General features: G+C 33.9%; 3 protein-coding genes and 2 non-coding genes across 6 annotated transcripts; 1 reads left to right on the top strand and 4 right to left on the bottom strand.

Moving 5' to 3' along the window:
• Positions 1-1,935: 1,935 nt before the first annotated feature.
• Positions 1,936-2,811, bottom strand: LOC146896463 (putative invertase inhibitor). The gene has a single exon (XM_085735744.1). It carries the CDS (start codon positions 2,653-2,655, stop codon positions 2,086-2,088), a length of 570 nt encoding a protein of 189 aa, XP_085591870.1. The 5' UTR covers positions 2,656-2,811; the 3' UTR covers positions 1,936-2,085.
• A 5,659-nt stretch (positions 2,812-8,470) lies between these two features.
• LOC146896462 (TRIGALACTOSYLDIACYLGLYCEROL-like protein) lies at positions 8,471-14,299 on the top strand. The gene is made up of 5 exons (XM_085737911.1): positions 8,471-8,801; positions 10,725-10,974; positions 11,264-11,621; positions 12,808-13,115; positions 13,807-14,299. The coding sequence occupies exons 1-5, from the start codon at positions 8,530-8,532 to the stop codon at positions 14,014-14,016; spliced, it is 1,398 nt and encodes a 465-aa protein (XP_085594037.1). The 5' UTR covers positions 8,471-8,529; the 3' UTR covers positions 14,017-14,299.
• Positions 14,300-14,662: 363 nt separating this feature from the next.
• Positions 14,663-14,743, bottom strand: LOC146896461 (small nucleolar RNA snoR114). Its single transcript, XR_015024436.1, has one exon. It is a non-coding gene; the product is annotated as a small nucleolar RNA snoR114 (small nucleolar RNA).
• Positions 14,744-14,751: 8 nt separating this feature from the next.
• On the bottom strand, positions 14,752-14,822 carry TRNAG-GCC (transfer RNA glycine (anticodon GCC)). Its single transcript has one exon. It is a non-coding gene; the product is annotated as a tRNA-Gly (tRNA).
• Positions 14,823-16,257: 1,435 nt separating this feature from the next.
• LOC146896459 (10 kDa chaperonin 1, chloroplastic-like) lies at positions 16,258-24,478 on the bottom strand. Of its 2 annotated transcripts, XM_085737909.1 has the most exons (7): positions 24,140-24,478; positions 23,982-24,040; positions 23,833-23,883; positions 22,953-23,018; positions 22,817-22,864; positions 16,901-16,930; positions 16,258-16,627 (listed from the first exon to the last, which is right to left on the bottom strand). In XM_085737909.1, exons 1-7 carry the CDS (start codon positions 24,222-24,224, stop codon positions 16,559-16,561), a joined length of 408 nt encoding a protein of 135 aa, XP_085594035.1. In that variant the 5' UTR covers positions 24,225-24,478; the 3' UTR covers positions 16,258-16,558. The 2 variants fall into 2 exon arrangements, with proteins under 2 accessions (XP_085594035.1, XP_085594036.1); XM_085737910.1 differs by lacking the exons at positions 16,258-16,627; positions 16,901-16,930 and adding an exon at positions 18,325-22,427 and having other exon boundaries at positions 22,741-22,864; positions 24,140-24,414.
• Between the last annotated feature and the right edge of the window lie 1,110 nt (positions 24,479-25,588).

Raw genomic sequence — 25,588 nt, 5'->3', positions numbered from 1 at the left:
ATATAATTATAACTATTTTTTTAATAAGCAAATATATTAACAAACAAAAGAAATCAGTCATAGGCTCGTAGCACATCAACATAAATATAAATAATATTGACGATTAAGAGAGTGATGATTAGTCAATTACATACACAATATATCTCAAAAAGAGCACCATAAATGTTATACTATATCCAAAAGGAATAGTGTTATACTATATCGATCCAAAAAAAGAAGCACTATACCAAGAGTTAAGTTATTTTAGTTAACATTAATTGGGAGGTATTGGGGCAGGTATCGGAGCAGGATAATTATCAGATACTTTTCTGATACGTATCGGGAAGTATCGGATAATTATTTTTTAAAAAAATAAAATTTAATCTTCGGATACTCTCCTGATACGTATCGGGAAGTATCGGGCATGTATCAGTGCAGGGTACGCAGGATATACGATACATCATCTATTTTAAAGTATCAGAGCTTCACAGAGTAAAGGTAAAAGAGTTGAAAGTTCTAAATTCAAACTCGAACAAAGAGTGATAAGGGGGATAACCATGACAAAAAATTATAAAGGGGATAAGTCAACTTTCGGACTTGTTTTTTCTTGTCCAGTTTTACACTTTTACTTAAATTATTTTATTTATTTTATTTAAATAATCAATTAAAAAATTAAGTAAATCTTATTAAAATACAAACAATCCACCACAATAAATATAATGTTGAACAATATGAAAACAATCTTATTTTAACCTTACAATAAACAATATTGTTTTGGGTAGCATTTTTTCATCAAATTTTACCTGTGACTTCGTTATTTTTTTTTTTTTTTTATCAATTTATCATTTTTTATCAATATAAGCAGAAAGACAGACACATTAGTATATGAGATAGGATCCGTTGACATCAGGTGTCAACGGATTCGTTGACACCAAATCTCATCCATTAAATTGGTTTAATCTAGAGACTATTAATTATTCACTTAAAGTGTCCAATGATATCAAAGTTATTTTACACACCTTATTACCTCTTGATTTATTTCCTTATAGGTTCTCTCTCCATATTCCATTACTGCTTTTTTAATTTTTTGGCAGTGCCATTTTTGTTTTCTCATGATCCTTTCTCTTCTCTCGCCATATACAGTGAAATCAGATCAAGATCCCCTAACTTACAATCAAATTAAGATCCAAATTTGCTATCAAATGAGTTTAGAACCCCAAATTTTGATCACGATCTCTAATCATTTCATTTAATCTATTCTTTTTTCATAAAATATTCATCTTCTTGACAAATCAATTCAATTTCCATTTTTTTAGGTTAATATTAGAAGGAAAAATGAAAGGTAAAAAAAACAACATTGGAGAAGAGAGACAAAGATAGCAAAGAGATAAAATCATGGCTCTCTGAATTAGTCCACAAATTAACAACATGGTGAGAGATTCAAAGCAAGGAGAACATGACGAGAGGGCAAAAGATCAAGAAGATATATGAAAGCAGGATACACAATAATAATAGCATGTGATTGAAAAAAAGATACACAATAAATATAATATGGACACTATTTTCATCCTTTGATTAAATGAAATTAACGGCTAAGATTTGATGTCAATGAATCCGTGGTGTTAACGGATCCTGACTCTTAGTGTATATATTAAAGTAATTAAACATGTTCTCGCGAGCTTAGCTCAGTTGGTTGGTATGGACAATGCATAAAATATGCAAGGTTTGGGGTTCGAACCATAACAATCTGAATCTTTACGAGCTCTCGATACAAGTACTATTAAACAAAAGCTCTCGATACAAACAAAAACATAACAATCTGAATCTTTACGAGCTCTCGATACAAGTACATATTTTTTTTCTTTCTTGAATCTTTACGAGCTCTCGATACAAGTACTATTAAACAAAAGCTCTCGATACAAACAAAAACATAACAATCTGAATCTTTACGAGCTCTCGATACAAGTACATATTTTTTTTCTTTCTAATATATACAGGTGCATACATATAACAAACTAGGATGTATACATTATAAAATTATTATTTGAGAAGAAATAATAATGTATAATGATAAATTATATCCTAAACCATGCATAGAAAAAAAAATCAGAATGTACCATTTAATTTTTCCTTATTGAGCATGTTAACAATCGAAAGTGCTATAGCTGAAAGCTTAAAAATATTTTTGTTTCTCTTTGTCAATGGTGAAATGACATCATTCTTTTGCTTGAATCCATCTTCACAAGTTGTTGAGTCATCAATGATTGAGCTTAGCTTAATATTACATTCTTCATAACGCTTTGCTTTATAATCTCTAATGGCTTCTCTAAAAGTTGTGATTGCATCGGAATATACATCAAGACAATCATCCAAGCATTCTTTGATAAAGGGGTCTCTAGTTTTCTTCTCTAAAAGCTCTTTGATGTAATCACAAGTATTTGTCACATTGTGCCTTGTAATCTTGATAGATATGAGACCTAGTTCTTCAAGATTTTTGGCACATTGGGTCCTATGATCTGATTGAAGAGATGTTATGCAAAATTTGTAGCTTATGTTGGGATCACTTTTTGAGCAATTCTTACATGTTTGTTGGATGAGATGGTTGGCATCAACAAATGGATTGAAAGAACACAAGAAAATTGTGAGGGCAAGCAATAGGAAAGAAGGAATGCTCATTTTCTTTGTTTAGATATTGTGTGTGGGACTTTTCCTATACGAATTAATCAATCAAGGCAACACTTTATAGATGCAAGAAATGGGTGTATAGTGATGGGAATGATTGTACTTTTTCTCAATTTTTATGGGGCGGAGAAGCAATGCTTATGTGAGAATAAATGTAAGTTGCCGTCTAATTAAACAAGGAGGAATTGCAAGCTAAGTTAATTTTGAATCATTAAAGGTGGAAGGATATATGGCCAAAAGTTAAGATTAATTGAAGAAGTAGGATATTAATTTGTTTACGTGGAAGGGTTAGTTCTAGCACAAGATTAGGTGGGGGAGAAGAGAGTTTCAACTTTACTAGTATTCAACTAACTTGTCTTTTAAACTATCTATAACAATGATTGAAGGATAAGTCACATGTCACTCCCTACAATTATGATGCATAAGCTCTTCTGTTAGTAAACTCCTTGCGACAAAGTTGATTAGATTGTCCATCAAGTTTAAAGAGACAATAATATGAAGAACGACCAAAGCTAATGAAACGACAATTTATTAAGAAAAGGCTATGCCTTTATACTGATAGATCCGATCACATAAATCAAGAGAATGAGAAACTAAATTGAAACTTGAAAGTATAATTGATTGTGGTGATTGCCCTAAGAAATTAAGGTTTGCTTAATCAAACCAATATCCTTAATGGAGAATGTTTGAAAAGTTGAATACTTGAATTAAATTGGAGGTTACGTACTCTTTTTTTTTTTTAGGGAACATATAAAGGGTTACTTGTGATCACTATTATTTCTTGGTTAGGTAAGGATTGGAAGGTGCGGACTATTCATGTGTTCAATGAGGAAAATAAGGTAGTGGACGGGTGGCACTTTGGTGACATTAATGTCACCGTGCCATTGCATCTGGGCCACACATTGTCATTGTCATTGCATCTGGGCCACACAACACATCTAATGTCACCCAATGTGTGGCCTAGATTTAATGTCACCGTAGTGGACTAATTGGCTAAAACATGCCCATTCTTTGCATATGCTTGAGAATCCCCTCAAGGGTTTTGGTAATTTATTGTTGTAGCACTAGTATAGTATTTCTTTCCTTTTATTGTATTTTAACCCCCACCCCCCCCCCCCCCCCCCCCACACCCCACACACACACACTCTCATGAGGGGATGAACATCTAAAGTTGTTATTGTGAATTTTTGATTGGAGGAGAGCCTACAACTGTGCAACTGTGTTACGTTGGTCCGACATATTTTGTGGATTAAAGCGAAATTTTATAAGTGGTCTTTTTATGGAAGATGCTACTCCTCCGTCCCATATTACATGACCTATTTAAAATATTTGCACTATTCATGTAACATGCTTTGACTTTATTTTTCTACTAATGTATAAAAACAAAATATAGCATATAAGATGTTGTTAGATTCGTCTCGATTAATATTTTCAAAATATCAAATTTTCGTAATATTTTCTACTAAATTATTAAAGAAATTTAAGTTTAAAATTGTGCATTGGCATACGTGACAGAGTCAACTAGGTCAAGTAATATGGGACGGAGGGAGTAACCAATATCCTTGATTATTAGTTAAATGATCAAAAGAAATGAATTTGTATACAAAAATGAGTGTTTGACTTGTAATCGAAAGCATTTTTTTAATGGATAAATCACTTTTTTCCCAGATGCACCGATAAATCATTTTTTTACTTAATGAATATCCTTAGAACATTTATTACATTACTTGATAATCAGCGTGACCTAATAAACGTTGTAGCATCATAAATAAATATGAAACACCATAAAAATAACCAAAAAAAAATTAAATGAGGGACGAAAAAGTTAAATAGGACAACTAAAAACCTGATATTTAAAATAGGGGGAGATCCAAACTTCAAATTTTTTAAAATAGAGAAGTCCGAAAGTACATTTAAACCAACTATTTTTTTAATGAAAAATAAGAAACTAAACGAATTTTATAAAATAAATTATTAATATTTTCCTTTTGTTTTGCATATATACTTTTCTTTTTAACTTTAATGTGATAGGCCGAACAAACTTTTACTTTTTTTTCTTTTTTTTTTCTTTTTTCTTTTGGTCGAAAAGAGGATATTTCATTTAATGATAGCATAAAAGCTAGTGATTACCTGTTGGCAAATCCTTTGGAGTTGGAAGGGTCCACATCGTATTCAAACTTTCATGTGGTTAGTGGCACACGGTCGTATTCTCACTAACTATCGTCGTAGTAGGTGGGGGTGGGTATATCACCTACTTGTCCCTGTTGTGGGAATGCAGATGAGACGGCCCTTCATGTGCTTCGTGACTGCTCGACGTCTTTTCAGGTATGGTCTAGACTTGTTCCTTCTGATTGGAAAACTAATTTCTTTTCTTTTGTTGATTGCAGAGATTGGGTTTTCAAAAACCTTAGTAAAAAATGCAATGGAGTTTCTAAGTCTACGTGGCAAACAACTTTCATGACAACCTGTTGGCATTTGTGGACTTGGCGAAACAAATCAATTTTTGAAGAAAGATTCCAAAGACCGGCTAATCCAGCTTATGTTATCCAAAATTACATCAGGTTCATTGAAGAAAGTTCTAAAAATCATTTGCAAATCAATCCTCAACCCAAGGAAACTATGTATATTGGATGGAAGATGCCAGTTGATGGTTGGGTGAAACTCAATTGTGATGGAGCATGTAAAGGTAATGGGGAGCTTGTAGGTTGTGGCGGACTTCTTCGTCAACCTGACGGGAAATGGATTAAAGGATTTAGTCGCAAAATTGGAGCATGTGACGCGTTACATGCTGAGATGTGGGGCCTCTATATTGGGCTTGACATGGCATGGAGAGAAGGTCTATCTCATTTAATAGTAGAGAGTGACTCGAAGGTGCTTGTCGATATGGTTTCTAACAATTGCAAGATCAATGGAGTCATTCCTTCCTTGATAAGACGTATTCAAGAGATTCTTCGACGAGATTGACATACTCAAGTTATTCACACTTGGCGTGAAGGCAACAGATGTGCTGACTGGCTAGCAAACTTCAGTTTTTCTTTGGATTCTTGGAATTTGCTTGTTTTAGAGACTCCTCCTAGTGAGCTTCGAAGATTCCTTTTTGATGATATTTCTGGGGCTTGTATTCCTAGAAATATACATTTAGCTCCTTAGTTTTTCTTTCTTCTTTGGGCCTTTGGCCCTCTTTTGTACCAAAAAAAAAAGCTAGTGATTACATCATGTGTAGAAAACTACCCACTATTGGGGTAAAGTATATAATTACTGCAAAGTCTAACAAATACATCTCTTAAGCACATGATTTGCTCCTGACTTATACATCTAACATATCATGGTAACATAGCCTTAGCTAAGAATGAGTATCCACTACAGAGGGCAGCAAAGACCCAATACAGTACCACATCCTAAATAGAAAATTGAAATAAAGAACAACAAAACAAAACACCAATGGAAGCTATGGAGATACAGCACCAACACAAAGTGAAAGTCTTAGAATCAAGCCTTAGACTATAGCATCTAAGTTTGAACCTGCACAATCAAGGTTGGATTCCACACATACAAACAGCCTGCACCAAAAAGCTTGGACTCCACAACTCTTTGAGAAACCTGCAAAATTGATATTAGGAAAGAAACCCAACTCACATACAAACAACAACCAAGTGGGTCTATTAAACGTATCCAGATCCAAAACAAAGGGAAAAAGATGAAGCCAAGCAACAGGTTGAATTGAAAATACTAGATATAGGAGAAAAACTAGGAAAGCTAGTAAAACAACAAACAACTAAAACCACAATATTTAAAATAGGGGGTGACAACAGTGGAGGTTCCGAAGTACCAGATCCAGCTTTTAGATGACCAAAAACGAACTGAGGAGGAGAGATTACAGTGGAGGGAGGTATGGGTGAAGGTGAGAACGACAAGCACAAACAATAACTACATCAACAATGATGAAAATGGTCGAATATGAAAAGGATTTTACAAGGACGAAAGAAGGGAAAAACAAGGAAAAGGTGTCTATTACACTAACCAAACAACAACAACATATATGTTGACGGATCACTACCAAAGTAGTGGAGGTGGCGGCTCTAGGGGATCTAGTAAGAAAAGTGAGTTAGAATGGGCTACACTAACCTTTTTCTATCAACACCTAAAAAGAGTCTAGCAGAAAATAAGGTCAACTGCACCCCACCCCCGCCCCTACCCCCACTCCCACCCCACACTTCTCTTATAAATACCTAAAATCATGATGCCTAGGAGTTCTTCCCAAAGAGAGAACTCCAAGATAGTGTCTTAGGGGTCACGGTTTCGCTAAAACTAGATATACTTCATAGCTACTTGAGAGTCTCCACTTCTATCTTCTAGAAAAATAAATAGTGAATTTGTCGTGATTAGCTTGTTGCCTTAATAGAGAGAAAAACTTGTTTAAGACACTCATCACCATTGTAATATTCTTTGTAGGTGCTTGTATGAAGAGAAGGACATTATCTTCAAACACAAGATGCAAAATAGAAGGGTCATTTTTATAAATAAAATAATATTTGATGCGATCTTACACCTAAGCAAGATCAACTTTGATTCTAAAATAGAGAATTTCGCCTCTAATTTTAGTCATACTCAATAGTATGAAACATCTCCTAAGCAATGACAACATTCTCACTTATATTTATCTTGGATACAAAATCAGTTTGAGAAGGAGAAATTATTTTAGCAATGTAAGGCACGAGTCTATTGACCACTATGTTGGTAGGAATCTTACAATTCACATTACAAAGGCATATAAGCCGGAATTGATTAACCAATAATTCAAATAACTAATCAAATAATTTACATGTCTCACATATTAAAAAATTTAGTTAATTTCTTATTGAAAAAAAAATAATAATGAGTGATTTTATAAAAAAGAATAGTAAAGGATATTCTCTCGAAAAAATAGTAAAGGATATGAAAGGAAAAAAAAACATTAATGGTGTATTTTTTTTATCAATTAACATATAATAAAACACAAATATATTTTTCAAAGTGACATAATGTATAATAGAATATAGAGGGAGTATTTTATAGACTTTTTAAAGAGTTGACCACATAATTTTCAAGACATTTGATTCAGATACTTGTTAGCATTTTCTTGAAATTATATTTACATTCTCAAAAGGCGTGATTATTAATTGTTCGTTCATTTTTGTACAAAAAATATAACATTTCATTTTTTAAGTATGTTTCAAAAATCGAATCGGAACTGGTTACCTTTACTATGGTTCGGTTATTTTATCGGTTTAATCACAAAATCATTCTAATTTTTAAGATGATTGAACCATGAGTTAGAGATCTCGTTGAATCAATATCTAATTCTATTTTTAAAACGTTGTTTCTTCTTCTTTTGTGTAAAATTGCAACCTCGGTCACAACTTGATAGTTGTTTTTTTTTTTTTTTTATATATACGAAGTGAATATCTTTAAACGCAACTAATATTTCAAATTCTTTCAAAAAAATTAATATTTCAAATTGAGTATGATAAAACTCTCACTTAATACACTCAACGTGCTTGCATTTACAATAATGGATTCAAATTGAAGATCTTCATCAAATTAGAAGAAATCTTTACCCACCTTATTTAAATTCCTTGATCGGTAATTATTGTTCTGCGGTTAAAATCTTTGTTGTTTTGCCGGTAAATGTTAAAAAAAAAAAAAGCGAAAACAGTGTAAATGGGAAAATTCACTCAGTTTTGTTTTTGTTTTGTTTAATGTTTTTGTGTAGTGTTGTGGATAAGCAACAGAGAGGTTAAACCTCAACAAAACAAAACCTCTTCACTTCACTTCACTTCATTCATTCTTGTTCTTGTTGCTGTCTCCCGCACAACATCATCATCATCAATGGCTAGGCTCAGAACAGCCATTGATTCATCATTCTGGGACTTAAACATTTCCTCTCCACAAAACCTCGATGGTTGGGCCAAGTTTGTTCCTGGTGACCCTATTCCTCTTGACGCTTCAGTTTCCAGCAGACTCTATCGCCATCAACAACTCCCTCATATCACTCATCATTTTCCCTTTGGCATTATCCCTTCCTCAGCTCCTTCTCCCAAGAAGGAGTATGGTTCCTTTTCATTTCAGTCACTTCTCCTTGATTTCACTGGTCATCGTTGGTAATCTTTCTTTCACTATCTTGTTTTGCTTCATTTTCATGTTTATGTAGTTTCAATAGAATTTCAAACATTTTAATCATAATGGGTTGTTTCATTTTTTCCGTTTTTTTTATATGCTTCTTTAAAAATTGGATTTTTTTTTTTTTAGTTGAGTTTGATATTGTATGTACTTTAATTTACTTGAGCATGATGGTAAATGAAACTTTAGACAATTTAGGCTATGTTTGGCAAGAAATTGTGGATAGTTAATAAGCTAGGTTATGGCGAATGAGCTTATATGAATAGCTTATAAGCTAGCTTGTAGCTTATGGGGATAAGATAGCTGATTGAATTTGTAATGTTTGGTAAAATTAGCCGTTGGACTAACTTATAAATATGAAATGACATAAAACAAACATTTTTAATTAATATTTAACTTTTTTCAAGTAAGATGACGGGTAAAATTGAGAGGAAAAACGAGAAGTTATAAGCTCGTGAGAAAAAAATGTTAATAAACAGGTCCTTTTTTTGTCATATGAGCTTATAAGCTATAAGCTTAAAGGGTGGTTTTTGTTTTTTGTGGGTCTGTCTTTAATTTTTCTGTTTTTCTGTTATGCTTCTTTAAAAATTGGATTATTTCTTTTGGGTGGGGGCTATTGAATGGCTTAAATGGGGGGAAGTAGGGGTTTCAATTTCTTACTTTGATGGGGGTATTTTTAAAAATTCTGATCTTTTAGCACTTGAGAAAGCTAATGCTTTTGCAGTTTTGCTTCTTTTTTGAAGAAAAAATTTATATGATGTTTGATTTTGTTGTTGGTGGGGTGTGTGTGTGTGTGTGTGTAATTTGAATTTGAATGGGACCAAATGAATGAAAAGCTAAACAGTTTCTTATGTTGATAGAAAAGAAGAGGGAAACAGAAATTTATTCATTGTGTGTAGCTTGCAATTGACAAATTGATAGTGTATAATCCAATTCTCATTTCTTGAATAAAAAATAGGAGTTGTTGGTTATTTTCAAGGAGTGTGTCCAATATACATGTTCGTGTCGGTGCTTCATAGTCTAAATGTTTTTGTAATCTCTTTTGTTATCTTTTGATAAATATGAGTACTTTAGTCTATAATAGTCTATGTTTTGATCATTAGTTTCGGTTCTACTAATTTATCTTCTTTAATACTCCCTCCGTTTCAAAATGAGTGTCGCTTTAGCCAAAAAAAATTGTTTCAAAATGAGTGTCGCTTTCAGTTTCCAATGCAATAATAACTTTTTCTTTTCAATTGTACCCTCCAATTAATACTCTGCACACTACTTCCAAAGTATTACTTTTAAAACTAACCAATAGTTAATAAGGATAATTTGGTAAAATAACCATTCTTTTTCTTTTAATCATTGCATTTCTTAATATGTGTGTAAATACCTAAAACGACACTCATTTTGAAACGAAGGGAGTATAAGGTTATGTTTGTTATGCTTAGATATCGTACTTCATATATTGGTTGTGTTTATACATTCTACTTCTAAATACTATGTAGCACTGACACTTCAGATTAAAGGCATGTCTTAGTGTCTGATACGTTTCGTGTCTGACACCAACACGGCATCACATGTTTAGTTGCATATTATTACTTACATTGTCTCATATTATTACTGGTGCCTTGTGTTGGTGTTGTGTCCAATATCTGTGTTTGTGTCGGTGCTTCATTGTTTAAATGTTTTTACTCGAAACTCTAAAATTTCATACTCAATCTATACTTACACTGTCTTCTCACTGTCATTCAATAATTTCATGTTTCTTATTTCACTATATTAGGTTCAATATAAACAGAGCTCCACTTATCAACGTACTCATAATGATATTGATTTACCATGTTTATGTAATCTATAAAACATCATGGTGAATCTCAACTTTTTAATGCACTCATACAGCTTAATTATGGTCGATATAGGTGGCTTGCAGCAACTGGACAATTCCGTCCTAGGAAAATGATAGTTGATATTAAAAATGAGATTCGTAATGCTGCTGAATTCAATCTCTCCACAGTTAAGGACGTTGCAAAGCATTTCATTGACAAGTCACTTTTTTCATATGGGTTAACCTCACAGTTTGCTTTATCTCCTTCAACATCTGTGTTGTTTGGTTTAGAGGGCCATGGTGAAAAAGAAAAGCGCCGCAAAAAAGTGGTGTTTTTTCAGGAGGTACAAACTTAACAACTTTTTCTTTATTTTTCATTATCTGATGTGGACAGTCTACCATGATAGACTTCCTTTATACTCTCAAAATGTTGAGTGTGTTTTGCATGTATTTTATTTATAAACTGTTTTCATTCCTTTTCTGAAATTGAAAAATATGCTGCAACTCATAATACTATAAATTGGATCATGCAATGGTTTGGTAATTGTTCAAGTTCTAAAAAATTATGAAAATTTGATAAGATATTAAAATGTTGATATAATGAATCATCTCAAAAGACAACATTTCTTGCAGCTTTCTGATCACGATCTTACAGTGGAGGCAGCATGGCCTCAGTTGTTTGTTGACCACAAAGGAAGATACTGGGATGTTCCTGAGTCTATATCAGTTGATTTGGCATCCCTTGCGGCTCGTCGGGGATTGCGATACCGCTTTGGGATGCATAAGAACAACGGTAGTCCTCAGGCTACTAATGCAACTGATAGCGACACACCGCTGTCTCTACTGCCAGGGTTATGTGCCAAGGCGGCTGTTACTTATGATAAGATCAAGTACCTCTGGAGAAACACGGAGACTGAGGAGGAATACGAAGGCTTGTTTCCACATTACCACGGACTTATGGTACCTCATGCAGCAGTATCTGGAATTATTGGTAAATTCTTTTGATTAATGCTGTCGTTACTGTTTGAATTGAGAATCCATTAGTATGTTTGTGTACTCGGCAACCACTCTTTTTCATTTTTATGGTTCGGTTTGCTTGCTTTTGTCAAACTTTTTTCATTCATACATCATTTTTAAGTTTATCCCTTTTATGTTTTATTCTCTCTTTTTTTGCTAGAATTATAGGATTAGGTAAAGAAAAAGGAGAACATAGTTAAGGAATACTTACAATGTAATAAAAATATATTGATACATGTGTTGTGACGTTATACAAATACAAAACATAAACTCTTATCCTTTTTATCATAGTACCGGACTTTTAATCCTTAATCAAATAGTAAATGAAATAGGAAGTATAATCAAATATGAAAATCACTCTGATGGGATCATCTTGAGCACTCTGATCTATTCTAAGATAGAATCAAGTGACCTGAGATTTATTGTGTTGATTTTTTTGGTCTTAACCTCTGGTCCCTAGGGGAAAGGGGGAAAGGGGATCTGGTAATCCGGAATTCGGACGGGAGGTAAGTAAAGTTTGACCAATGATTGTTTCAGTCATGATTCAAACTCTGATAGGACCCTGGGTTTGGGCCTTAATCCAATAAGAGTTTATTGGGACATCCCCTGAGTTTTAGGAACATTTTTTTTATAAAAGAGAGGGAAGCCTAGTGAGTGAGTCATTGGGAAAGTTTTTTAAGAGTTTGTTAGGAGAGAAATTTTCTCTGGTCTAGGAGCCTAGCTCTGGTTAGGAGTTCGTAGAACTCTGGTTGATGCATTTCATTTTATGTTTTCACCATTGTAAGAGCTTCTAGATCATCACTTTCCAGTCCAATAATACAGTGTTACCTTTGAATTTACTAGTTCTATCAAACTCGGTTTCTTTCGAAAGATTTGTTCTTAACTTAAACTCATTATGTTACAAACTACTTGGTTCCCCGAAAATTAAGCAAAATCTAGACATGCTAATAATAGGTTCTTATAAGTTACAAACTCCCTCACTTATGGAATCAATATGAATGGATTCAAGGAATTTCTTTCACTGCATTTCATAAAATTCCCTTGATTTTCATACAAACTCTTTTTTCGTCATCGGTGAATTGATGGTTGTTAGCTCGCTAGACATTACGGCAATTATGTTATAATTATTTTTGTTTTGTTATGGTTCATAATAAATTCAGGTAGCTCCTGTGCTTCCTGGATTTGGAACGGGAAGAACCTTATTGATTCGGGAGAGGATCCAGCTGTGTCAAAGAGAAGAAAGAGATCTAGATTTAATGCCGAAATTTTTGGTTCAGTTTGCTATACTTTTCAGCAAGGAAGATTCACAAAGAAGTTTGGGGACTTAACCCGGGTAGATGCTCGTCTAGATATATCTTCAGCTTCCGGACTTGCGAAGAAAATTCTGAATGGTTTCAAGAGTTCTAGTGCTGACGTTATTGAACAACTGTCAGCCTCACCCCGGCTTAACTTAATCTTTCAACAACAGGTACACATTTTCCTTGATAAGAGCAACTATCTTTAGGTGTCTTTAGGCCATTTTTGGATAAACAACTGAATTAAGCGTTTATAGCTTAAGCGCTTATCATATAAGTTCTTATGTATAAGTTATTTCTACAGCAAAGATAAAATAGTCAAATTGTTTTCACATAAACTATAGTCTGTTTTAATAGTCAAATTGTTTTCACATAAACTATAGTCTGTTTTCATAAGCTACCTTGGAGAGCTTATGGAAATGCCATAAGTTGTTCCCATAAACTCCCCCAACCAGTCACAAATGTTTATGCTGATAAGTACACTCAAATAAATCAATTTAAACGGAGTCTTAATCAAAAACAAGTTCAGTAACTGTAAAGAATTTTTACGGAGTAGGAAGAGGATTATAATTATTGATATTGACCTCTACACAAGCATATATTATAGCTTATACAATAAACAAAACTTGAAGTTGTACATTTACAGTTATAATCTTGTTTATGCCATGATTGTAGACACCTTGGCTATACTATTCAAATGAAAAAGGAGGAACGGATAGAATGCCGCAGTGAAATGTTGATTAATTCAATATACTGAAATTGGCATTGTGTTCCGGATCGGTTTATCACAGCTGGTCCACCATAGCTATGATTCAGAAATGAAAATACAATATTAAGGCTGTTTTTCGAAATGTCTAATTGTAGGTTGCAGGTCCAGTTGTATTTCGAGCAGATTCCAGAATTTCGATTGATTCTTTGAACAGGAAACATGGGATCTCCATTGAAGATTTCATTTGCAGCTTGAATTTCTACATAGACCCTAAGGCTAGCGATGTGGAGTCTGGAAAAATTGTTGCTTGGTATTCACCAAAAAGGAATGAAGGGATGGTTGAATTGCGCTTATACGAGTTTTAACTGAAAGTAATCTTCACCATTTTTGTAACTTTCATGCATGACACTTTTTAATGCAAGAGGGTGACATGTATGTTCCATGCATCGTTCATTTTAGAATACCAAAATGAGTTAGTTGATTTTTGTAGTATCAACTTAGGAGTTATGTTTAGTTGGATTGTAATCAATGATTCAAAGCCAATTACACTTTTGTTATTTTTAATTGTCATAGTAAAAATTCAAAAAGAAACAATATTGAAAATTTAATTGCAACAGGAACTCATGTGAATGTGATTCAATGTCTAAACCATATTTTGGTCATTTGTAATGTTTTAAGGCCTTGCATATAGTTTTGAATAAACTACCAAATGACTTTGCATGAAACTCTCTAATATTATTTGAATACCTAAAATTTGACAGAGTTAGAGACTTTTTAGAAATATTTCCATACTCTTGTGTTGAAACCAAAATGATGCACACATTAGTGATTGTATTCTATGCTTTCAGTCCCTTAATGCTCATATACCTTACATAAAATAATGCAAAATAATTAAAATGACCACGATTCATAAAATAATGCCCTTAATGTTCACAAAAGTCATAAATCTCAACAGCCAAAAAGTCTCGTTAAAAAATGAAGCAGTGTGTGGTAAAAAAATAAAAAATAGGAGAGCTCAGAGGCTATTTTTCTCATCCCATTGTCAGGATAGGTGATGTTACCGAACATCACAAATATTTTTCATCATAGCTCTCCAAGGTTGCACCAGCCGGGAATCGAACCCGGGTCTGTACCGTGGCAGGGTACTATTCTACCACTAGACCACTGGTGCTTGTTGTGTTATTTATTACGCACATGTATTTATAACTACATAAAGACACCTCATCATCAGTGTGTGTTTCTTGTTACTTTGGTGACATTTTTATTTTTGGTACAATTTTATCACTATTCCATAATTTTATGGATCAAATAAAGGTTAACGAGGTTTTTTGAAGTTGACTTTTTAGTATGGGGAATAAAATATTTCTCCATTGATTGAGACATATTTATGCATAGGGAAACTATGAATTAGATGAGAACTTTTGCTTAATATGCAGATGATATTTGAATGCTTCTCTAATGCAAAAATTAAAATCAAATTATTGACGTGCTCACAACCTTAAAGCAACTCATGGCAAATAGACAAAGAAATGTTTAAATATGTCATGCGATTGCATTTCTTGAAACCTAAACCTGCCATTCAAAGGTCTATAGTTAAGTCATAAAGATAATTTTTTTGCATTAATAATATTGGCTAGCTACCAACATAGTTAAGTAATAAACTGTTGGAAATCCCACCTTAATTGCGATAGGAGGTGTGTTGGTAATTCCACCTTATTGCGATCCGCCCCTAGTTGCATTATGTTGGATTGTCTTTGAGGGGGTGGATTTAGTCTCACATCGGTTAGATAGGAAGCTTGTTCAGAGTTTATTCCAAGCCGGTTTTGTAAGAATAAGTTAGGCCCCAAATTTCAACATAAACCTAAAGTAATTAATAAAGCAATTTATAACTCAAACTACACATTGGTGAAAGCAAGTTGGAACCATTAGCTCTGAGGATCAAGAAGACAAAGATAACATCTTTTATGCCAGATAAATTTTGTAGTCACAACAAGAAGATGAGTTAGAATCCTTATGCAAGTAAAGTTGTTTCCCATTTCGATCCATAGTAGCCAAATGAAACCTAGAAAGTGAGACAGATAGTAGCCAAATGAAACCTAGAAAGTGAGACAGATACCCATTAATTGTTCTTGTTATGACAATCATCAGAAACAACAACTTGGAAGCCCTTCACCAGTACCAGTTAAGCACATCTATGTAGTGTCATCAAAAGGATTTGAGAACCATTAAATTCATCTCTTTTGATTCTCACAGCTACCAAATTCAAGTTCAATTAGAGTTGGTACATGATAGAAACACAAGGAAAATTCAATTGGATATCGTTATTATTCGCATGATTATCTACATTTGCCAGCAAAATTAATATAGTCATTTGCTGCTATAATAATTCAAAGAGTAAATAGTCAAGCGGATTCTCATGTTGAAGTTGTTCGAAGAAACGTTGATCTAACAAATCAAGTGGAAACGATTAACAATCCAAAACGAAACATTTTGTCACTTGGAGTTATTCAAAGAGTATTGCAGAGTTGTGCCATTTGTTAACTGATCAACAATTGGAATTAAAAAAAAAACCAAGGATTTTGATTAATGTTAAAAAGAGACAAGGATTTCCAACTCCAGCCTAAAGGTATCATTACGTCACTGAAGGAGATAAGAAGAATAGTATAATATCACGAACACAACTGAGTATAAATATAATTTCAAATCGAAACTTAAAATTATACCCAGCAATATTGAAAAAAGCAGAGCTCGTAGCATCTGCAGAATCAAAAACTCCCCAAGGAATGTCAACAAAGAATACTTTAAGACCAATGATTGATAACAGTTCATTCTACTCCTAATACATTTGCCATGAATACATTATTATCAAAAAGGCTGCTGCTCTTTGTCTCACAAAGCGGCCAAACCCTACTCAACGACGGCCAACAAGTCACTTGATTTAATGAAGCAGTGCTTTGCATCAGTCCCCAAATCCACCTGAAAAACAATTAGACCAATATTTATTATTTATTAATGATGAAAACGACCGTTGAGTTACAAATTAGAATTCTATCAATTTTCTTTTCTCAAGAAAGCAGTGTGGTTGCCTGGTTGGCATAACAATTGCTCTATGCTTGCCAAATAGCACTTGCTCAAATACTTCCCACAAAAGTTGTTCTTCAGATATAACTATTTCTTCCAACATTGATTAATTCATTTAAAAAATAGAAAACCTTTATACATAAGTACAAATATTTTTAAGTGACTAACCTCATAAGCATTTATGTCGGTGAATAGTACCTGCAAAAGAATAATTATGATTATAATTTAAATATGGAATGAAATCAAGCAAGCTCAATTGACTCAATCATAGACCACTAACTATTTTCCTTTATTTCGTCATTTGAACCAAAAGTAATATGTTGCCCCTGCACACCACTACCCGCATGGCATGCAAATAAGTGAATCTCTAACTTCCTCTATATTATCAAGTTTAGACACATTAAAACAAAGCGATAATAGAAACCATGGTCATTTGATTAATAAATTAACAGTATAATAAGTATCCCGAACGTGGTTCTTAAAAAATGTTACTACTTCTGTTGCTTTAGTGCCTGAAAATTTCTTTAGACACAAATTCGTCTGCTGAAGGGTGAGCTTATGAACAAGTTCATAACTTGGGAAGGTGAACTCATGACTCCACAAGTTAAGAACTATGTGGACCAGATAGTTACTGTACAAATAATAGAACCAAACAGAGTTGCAAAATAACACAATTTTGAAGAAGCGGATAAGGGAAACTGCATAAGAATCTAACAGAAACATTGTGTTAATTGCAAAACCAATGAATCCTCACCCCAACAAAAGAGACTTCCAAGTTGTTAGATCTTGCTATCACAAGGCGCACTTAGTGCTCGTATGATTTTATCATTTAGCCCAACAAATTACCATAATGATTGAACTAATGTCTAATAATACAAAAATTGTTCTATAACCTTCAAAAATGATGTATCACATTTTCCCGAAATATCTCATATTACAAAATGTGTGTATATTACAAAAAATTTATTTGATCTATTTTCTTGCAGTAATTACTATTATACCCTAATTTTGGACCTAAAAATACTAACTCAATTCTTCTTTTCTTGCATGTCAAGTCATTTGATATGTCTCTGATCAATTACATCTTTCTCTGCATTTTATTTCAATATTACTTGCAAAATTCATGAGAAAGGGTATTTTAGTCATTTCCTATGTTAGAATTTCTTTCAATCTTTGAAAAATTGTTTGAGTCTTTTCAATTGGTTTGAATAAGTCTTGCTTCAATCTCATGTCAAAACCCATTTTAAAAATTGCATTTGAAGTCATTTTAAGTCAGTTTAGCCCCTAGGGGCATTTTAGTCTTTTCAAGTGTTAAAACCCTGATTAGCCCCTAAAATTTGTCTCTGAGTCTTTTAAATTGCTTGTGTAAACTCTCGCTTCAATTCTCTGTTAAAAATCCATTTTAAAATTTGCATCTGAGTCATTTTTAGTCGTTTTAGTCCCCAGGGGCATTTTGGTCATTTCACACGAAATTTCGGCAGATAGAGGTTACTTTAAAGTACCTCATTTAAGCCATTGGTTCGTTTTAGTCCGTTTTGTCAATTTTAATCGTTTCACTTTACGTTTTTTCGAATTTACCAATTTTATTCCAATTTTATTATTATTTTCATTTTTTAGTCCCTAAACCTTTTTTCTAAATTGCATTTTGGTCCTTTTGCTTTCGCAAATTGCACTTTGGTCCTTTCCTCCTTTTATTTTTTTTTCTTTTCCTCTTTCTTTTTCAATTTACATTTTAGTCCTTTAAAGTCAAACTTTTGTTTTTAGTCTTTTTTTTGGGTCAATTGCAGGTTGGTCCTTAACTTCCAAAAATTGCAGATTCGTCCCAAAGTCTTAAAAATTGCAGGAAGGTCCTCAGGTCCCAAATTTAGTCCAGTTTCGAATTAGTTACAAGTCCAGACAGGTGGCAAGCAACCATTGGCCACCAAGGCCACTTGGCAGCCTATAAAAGGAGCCAATTCATCAATGCAGTGCAAGAATCAATCACGAGAAGCCACATCACACAAACAGATTTCATATTCTCTCTCCATTCTGTTACGATCAAAAACGAAAGTTCCAAGAACACGAAGAACAATTCTCAAACCCTAGAATTCCAGAGATCAATTTCATCATCAATTGGGTAAATTTCATTGCGATTCTCAGTGATTCAAGATCGAATCATCATCATCGAATCTCTTCCTCTGCAATTCGAGCCCAAATTCGTCACAAATGCAATGAATTGGACGATCACAGAGGGTTTGTGAGGTGAGAAGAAGAGGGATTGAAGCAATTTTGAACCAGTGAAGAAGAAGAAGAAGATTACCGATTTATTTTCGGTTCCAGAACTTACCAGAAGCTTCAACAAGGATCTTTTGTTCGAATCTCCAAGTAAAACCAGGTAATCCTCAAAAACCCCTTCGTTTTCATCGCAAAAGCTCAACGAAGATCCACAAACACAAATAAACGGTGAATTGAAGAAGAACTTCGAAAAAGGTTCGAAGGACTTTGAAAACGAAACCCTAAAGATGTGAATCTTCAAAGATTCACCGTTTATTTCTTGAAACGAGGCTTATAATCATCATAAGTGAGTAAAGCAGTTCAGTTTAGGGTTTCGTTTCAATATATTCCAAAAAAAAAACTTTCAAAAAACTTCGAAACCGAACCCTAACATTTAGATCTGCAAAAATTCACCGTTCATTTTACAAAATCGAGTTCAAAGTCATCATCAGCAGAGAAAATAACATAGATTAAGGCCTCGTTTCAAAAGATTTCGAAGAGATTTGAAAAACTCAAAACCGAGTGGTTCAGTTGCAGATCTACTCCGATCTAAGCCTCCATTCAAAAAAATAGTTTCGAAATCATAAAGAGAAGAGAAAGAGCTTGAAGAGGATGTGTTTGGTTTTCAGATCGGAGTAGATTGGAACTCCGACGTGGCGGCGCCACCACTGGCCACCACGTCGGAGACAAGAGGCCTCGTCGGAGAAGAGAGAGTCACTTGCAGACTCTCTCTCTCTAGTTTTAGTTTAGTAAGAGAAAGGAAAGGGAGGAATGAACTGGACCGGTCCCTTTGCTTATTTATAAACCACTGGACCGGACCGGTCCAGTCCTGGTTCAGTCCTGATTCATTCTCAATCGTCTGATTTAGGGTTTCAGGATCCTGGATCAATCCAACGTCCCTGATACGTTTGGATAGTCCAGGATCCATATTCCCTTGGGCCTGGGCTTGAATTCTGCGCAGATTGTTTCCCTTTCATGTTTTCTTGCTATTTCGTACGTTGGTCTTGTTTCTTGCACCTCTTTTGACTCAAAAACCTTTTATAAAAATGTCTAAAAATTCTTGAGTATCTTTAGTGTGTTTCTTGATATTTTTGTGAGCATTTTACATGTTAAAATTGATAAAAGATGTATATGATGTGGCTTGTGCTTTGGATGTCTTTCTTGTTAAATTCTTGCAAGTTTTTGCTACGTTTTGGCATGATTTTGTGTCCAATTGATGCATGTGCTTGTTGTGTAACCTTGTGATGTGCTTGTCATTAATTTGCATCTTTGTGTTTACTGTTTGTGAATGGGATTTGTCAATTCCTTGTTTTGCAAGTAATGAGAGTATTCTTGTGAAAATAAAGTGTAAAATATGCCTAAAGTGTGCTACAAGGTTTGGCTTGATATTTCCTCATAATTCTTGTGTTGGAAACTGAACTAAAATACTTTGTAAAGTGGTCATAATATGAGGATTATGGGTCATATGTTTGCCTTGTTATTGTGGTGAACTTTTAGGCATATTTTGCTATTTGTTTTGCTAAGTTTTGTCACTTTGTTAGGGTCATCTTACTTACCTATATCTCCATCTCTTTATGCCCCATATTACTAACAATTTCCTCTGTTTTGTGTCATACATCATGAGCATTTCATCTTCCATCTCATATCTTCCTCCTTTATTTTCCTACACTTTAATTTTCATGCAAAGGCTTAGAATGTAACACTTAGGATTTTTTGTACTTTACCTTCATGCAATTTTAAATTCTCACAAGACCATAGAATGTAAATTAGGGCATGATGTAAAAAGGACAATGGACTCTAACGATGTACACCGACACAAACACCGACACATGCACACACCTCACTTTAGATGTATGGCTAGGATATGCATGTTTAGATGTATGTTTAGGATTGTATGTTTAGATGAATGCTTAGGTTTTACGCTTAGGAAAAATCAATTTTCAAAAAAAAAAATATGAACAACATCACACAAATATTTTTCATAATAAACCTTGGGATCCAAAATCCCATTGATTTTCTCTTTTATTTTCTTAATCAAACTTTAATGAATCTTAATCATACTTAGACCTTTTTGCAAAATAACTAATTCCACCTCACTTTTTTTTCCAATCTTATGCCCTTGAGGCCTCTCTCTCATTCTTCAAACTCCAATTTTCAAACTTAAAATCAACCAACAAAAACAAAAACATTTTTTGGAAGAGAACTACGGTGGATTTGATCCCTTAAACGGGTACGTAGGCAAGGAACAAAATTCCTTCAATTCAAATAAAACAAAATTCAAACACTTTCTTCTCCCTCCAATTCTTCACTTAGAAAACTCTTAGGCTTAATATCATCTTTCAAAATAGCATTTAAAAACAAAGCGCGCGCGTAGAAAATAAAGACGGTTCCTATAGGATACTATAGTCGTTATGGGTGCCTAACACCTTCCCGTAGCGAAAACAATTCCCGGACCTCGATTCTCAAGGGTTTTGCTTATTTTTTCCCTTCCCAAAAAAAAAATAAGATATCACCGGTTAAAAAGGTTCAAACGTAATCAATGTTTGACACCCGAAAACCAAGATAAAACAATTACTAATTTGATGTTGTATTATCTGTTTCTTGTAATAAAAAAATGTAGTAATACACATAATATATATGTCTGTGTGTTACGAGCTGCTTAGGTTTTCACCTCACAACTAATTAATTATTAACCTTCTCATCATATTTTAAGTGTGATATCATTGTATCAAAGCTATATCCCGCTCCCAGCGTGAGGACTCTTTGGTCAGTGATATGCAAGCACCGTTGTACACGTTCGTTGAGCCTTAAGGCCTGTCTTGACCCTGGTGAGCCTCCGGAGCCCAACACACCTAAACTTTCATTGCTAAAAATAGTAGTCAATAAGTTGACTCTAATCAGCCCAAAAGGTGGGCCAGTGGCATTGTCCAAGGTTTAAGTCCAAAGGCCTTCTGTTTGAGAGGGCATGCTAGATAAACCATCTATAAGCTTCAACTAACAGATTTGGGAATATTGGTTCTTAATATCAGCAGTGTTGTCAAGTATCGGCCATGGCAGATATCGATGGGGGGTTTTGGGCTCTCCGCCATCCCCAATTTCAGCAGATATGGCGGGATTTTCCGCCATAATCTGAAATGACAGCGCCACAAAGCGACCGGTATGGCAGGGTCTTGGCTCTCAGCCATGGACCGCCATAGACCACATTGAATATCGGTAACTTACGTTGCTATTGTAAACTGGGAATTGGAGTTTTGGCATTCATATTTCATCACCAATAAGGCAATAACTCCAGGGTTCATGGTTACTTGTTTGAACCTTGGGATTAGGATTTATGTCACAAGTTTGAGTTGCTTGCCATTGTAAAATTAGGGTCCTTTCAGAATCTGAGTCAACTATACAAAACATAATATTAATCACAAGATTGTTGACATATTATTAAAATTGGCTTAATAGCAGTTTAGCCCCCTAACTTTCCCAAAGTTGCGATTTTGCCCCCTAAGGAAAAAAAAACTACAAAACCGCCCCCTAAGTTTTGCACCTGTGGCAGTTTTGGCCCCCAAGGCCAATTTTGACTCGGTCTACGCTGACGTGGCACCCTAAGTGAGGTGCCACGTGTTATTTTTTTTAGCCTTGAGGGGCCAAAACTGCTACAGTAGCAAAACTTAGGGGGCGGTTTTGTAGTTTTTTTCTTAGGGGGCCAAAATCGCAACTTCGTGAAAGTTAAGGGGCGAAAACTGCTATTAAGCCATTAAAATAAAATTGAGAGTTTTTAGATTAATCTTTTGATCTTTTCCGTTTCTACTTCACCTCTTTCATAGTAAAACAACATACCTTCGAGCCAGCTTTTACATTTTCAGCCTCGGCACCAACATTTAGGACCTGAAACAAATACAAAAGGAAATTATTATAGAGAACAAATATTCAGATGTAAAACAACATAAGGTACCTATGCAATATGTATACTTACTTCTCCCACAAGATATCGCTCAAATTTAACAGCAGACTTGGGCAACAAAATTCCACCAGCTGTTTTCTGCCACAAATAATATATTCACAAATCAGCTATGCAATCAATCATGCACTAACCAATTTATAATTGCCAATTACAGAATATCTTATTGACATTATAACGAAATCAAACTGAGCATAATAAAACAGATGAAGCCAACAACTAGTTAAATCACATTCACACATAAAACATAGATAAGTATATAACAATAAGTTATATGTATGGCATCACAGCATTAAAACTTACAGAATTTCAATAACAAACTCCCTAGCAAATACCTTCTTACATAACTTATGTGTAATTCAAAAAAACATATAATGATGCATTTAGATTGCAGTTATCTCAATGATAAGGGAACATCGGTGTTCTTGTTTTCACGGATAAAACAACAAACCAAGCTGATGGCATTCAATGAGGATATATCAGATTAGGCACGCCACCAATGTTATACAGCTTAGTTTTTTATTTTTTATTTTTTTTGCAACAAATTGACACACCAAACACATCAAAATCATGACACAGCACAACATCAAACCGCAAGTTAGCTAAACCAACAATCCCTATAAACAAATCCAACATTCAGCCTATGGTTTGAACTTATCCTAGTAATTATTTCAAGACTGCAGACACCAAACATTGGAACAATAACAAGTCAACAACAACAACAATACAAATAATATTAATAGCAACAACATTAGCAACAAACAACATCAAATGAAAGAATAATAAAGTTCTGTAATCTACTCATAATTTCTGCACACTAAGAATAAACAAAATCCCAAATTTTTTTTTTTAAAAAAAAAAAACTATTTTTTTTTTGGATAAGATTGTGGCATACGTCTGATAATTCCTCAAGACGAATAAGAACCCTATCAGCCTGAGGCACAACCTGCAATCCAAAAAAATAACCAAAATTCAGAAACAAAAACAAAAATATAAAGTTTCAAAAACAAAAAACTATAAAACAAAAGAAGTATTTAGAATAACCTTAGAAGGTTCCCATTTTTTGGCAATTGCATTAACCTTCAAAGAGTTCCTCTTCAAAACTGAAACATAGCCAGATGAAAAAAGTTAAGAATTTATCAAAATGAAGAAATGGGTCAACAAAAAACTGAATTTTTTTATGAGCAGAAGAAGAATTATACTTGGGAGTCTCTGGTTGGAGAAAGAAGCGATGGGGGTTTTGTGAAGGAAGGGAGTTGTTGGTAAGGTGAGGAATGTGGAAGCCATGATAATGGATAAGAGATGAGATGAGAGAGTGAAGTGAACAAGAATTTATGAAGCAAAGAATGGATTAGAATTTGGAGATGAAGTGTTGTTCTTAAACCCTTTTTAGGTTTTGTTATCCACAAAGTCACAAAATGTCAAGAGTGATGACAAAGAGGGTGTGAGAAGGTACTAGAAGGTAACTTCAATTTTTCCAGAGGTTGGATTTATGATTTTTGAGAATCTTGATTAAGATGGTTTTAATTTTAAGGTCTCTTCTAAAATAAGTAATTCATCCGTCCATGTATAAGCACATATTTGACTTTATTTTTGTCCAAGCCTCTTTTCAAATTACTAGATGCATTTATTTTTTTTCTAAACATACCCCTAATTAATACTACTAATTTGTTTTGAAATATGAAAAATCAAATTTAATACACATACAAACAAAAGATAATTTGGTAATATTAACACACAAAATAGACACATTAATTACACTAACAACTTTTCTTAATAAATGTGAAAAATGCAAAAGGTGTTTAGATATAGGGACGGAGGGAGTAATTATTTTTTAAAAAAGTCAAATGTTTCGATTTCCAATGCGTTGATTACAAGTTTTTTTCATAAATACTTACTCCCTCCGGTCACTATTATAAGCAAAACTTCACCTTTTAGATACATTGAATAATTAATGTATCCAATCTATAATAAAGACTAGATACATTCATTATTCAATGTATTTAAAAAGTAGAGTTTTGCTTATAATAGTGACCGGAGGGAGTACTACTTATGGTCCTTAAAGAGTGCTCTGAAGCACTCGTTAACATTTGCCTCAATTTTATTATCAAAAATAAGTTAAGATGCCTCAATTTTGTAACATTCATTCTTATTGAGTGAAATAAATGTAGGTTATAGAGCCCTAATATCGCGACAATCCACCAAATTTATCATCGGGTTGTTGTGTTTTTTAACCAATAACAATGTCAAACTTAAGGTATGATATGATGTCGTAGTAAGTAGGTTGCTTCCATAGTTGACCTCTCAGACATAAAACCAAATTGGTTATCCATAACTCGAGTCTCTTTTCTTAGTCTTCGTTCAATCACCCTTTTCTGATAACTTCATGGTATGACTCATTAGTTTAATTCCCTTATAATTCGCGCAATTTTGTATATCCCCTTGTTCTTATAGATTGGAATTAAAGTGTTTCATCTCCACTCGTCCGACATTTTCTTCGTCTTCGTAATCTCGATAAAAAGTTTGGTGAGCCGCACAATTCCTCTATCTCCAAGACTTTTCCACACTTCGATAGGTATGTTGTCCAACCCAATTGCCTTTCCATTGCTCATCCTTTTCAACGCCTCTTTTACCTCCTGCTCTTGAATCCG

The sequence above is a fragment of the Medicago sativa genome, chromosome 8 (assembly GCF_051527215.1).
Source record: "Medicago sativa cultivar Bolivia chromosome 8, Bolivia_mono, whole genome shotgun sequence".
Lineage (NCBI taxonomy): Eukaryota > Viridiplantae > Streptophyta > Magnoliopsida > Fabales > Fabaceae > Medicago > Medicago sativa.
Note: the sequence above shows the minus strand (reverse complement) of the source record. Positions and strands in the feature narration are given on the sequence as shown.

Bases quoted from the DNA above. Each gene is read 5' to 3' on its own strand.
- LOC146896463 (XM_085735744.1), bottom strand. From the start codon at position 2,655: ATGAGCATTCCTTCTTTCCTATTGCTTGCCCTCACAATTTTCTTGTGT.
- LOC146896462 (XM_085737911.1), top strand. From the start codon at position 8,530: ATGGCTAGGCTCAGAACAGCCATTGATTCATCATTCTGGGACTTAAAC. The intron at 8,802-10,724 runs GTAATCTTTCTT...TGGTCGATATAG, and splicing joins GATTTCACTGGTCATCGTTG to GTGGCTTGCAGCAACTGGAC. The intron at 13,116-13,806 runs GTACACATTTTC...GTCTAATTGTAG, and splicing joins ACTTAATCTTTCAACAACAG to GTTGCAGGTCCAGTTGTATT.
- LOC146896459 (XM_085737909.1), bottom strand. From the start codon at position 24,224: ATGGCTTCCACATTCCTCACCTTACCAACAACTCCCTTCCTTCACAAA. The intron at 24,041-24,139 runs GTATAATTCTTC...GCTATGTTTCAG, and splicing joins CTCCAACCAGAGACTCCCAA to TTTTGAAGAGGAACTCTTTG. The intron at 16,628-16,900 runs GTTAGTCACTTA...ATTGTTTTTCAG, and splicing joins CCGACATAAATGCTTATGAG to GTGGATTTGGGGACTGATGC.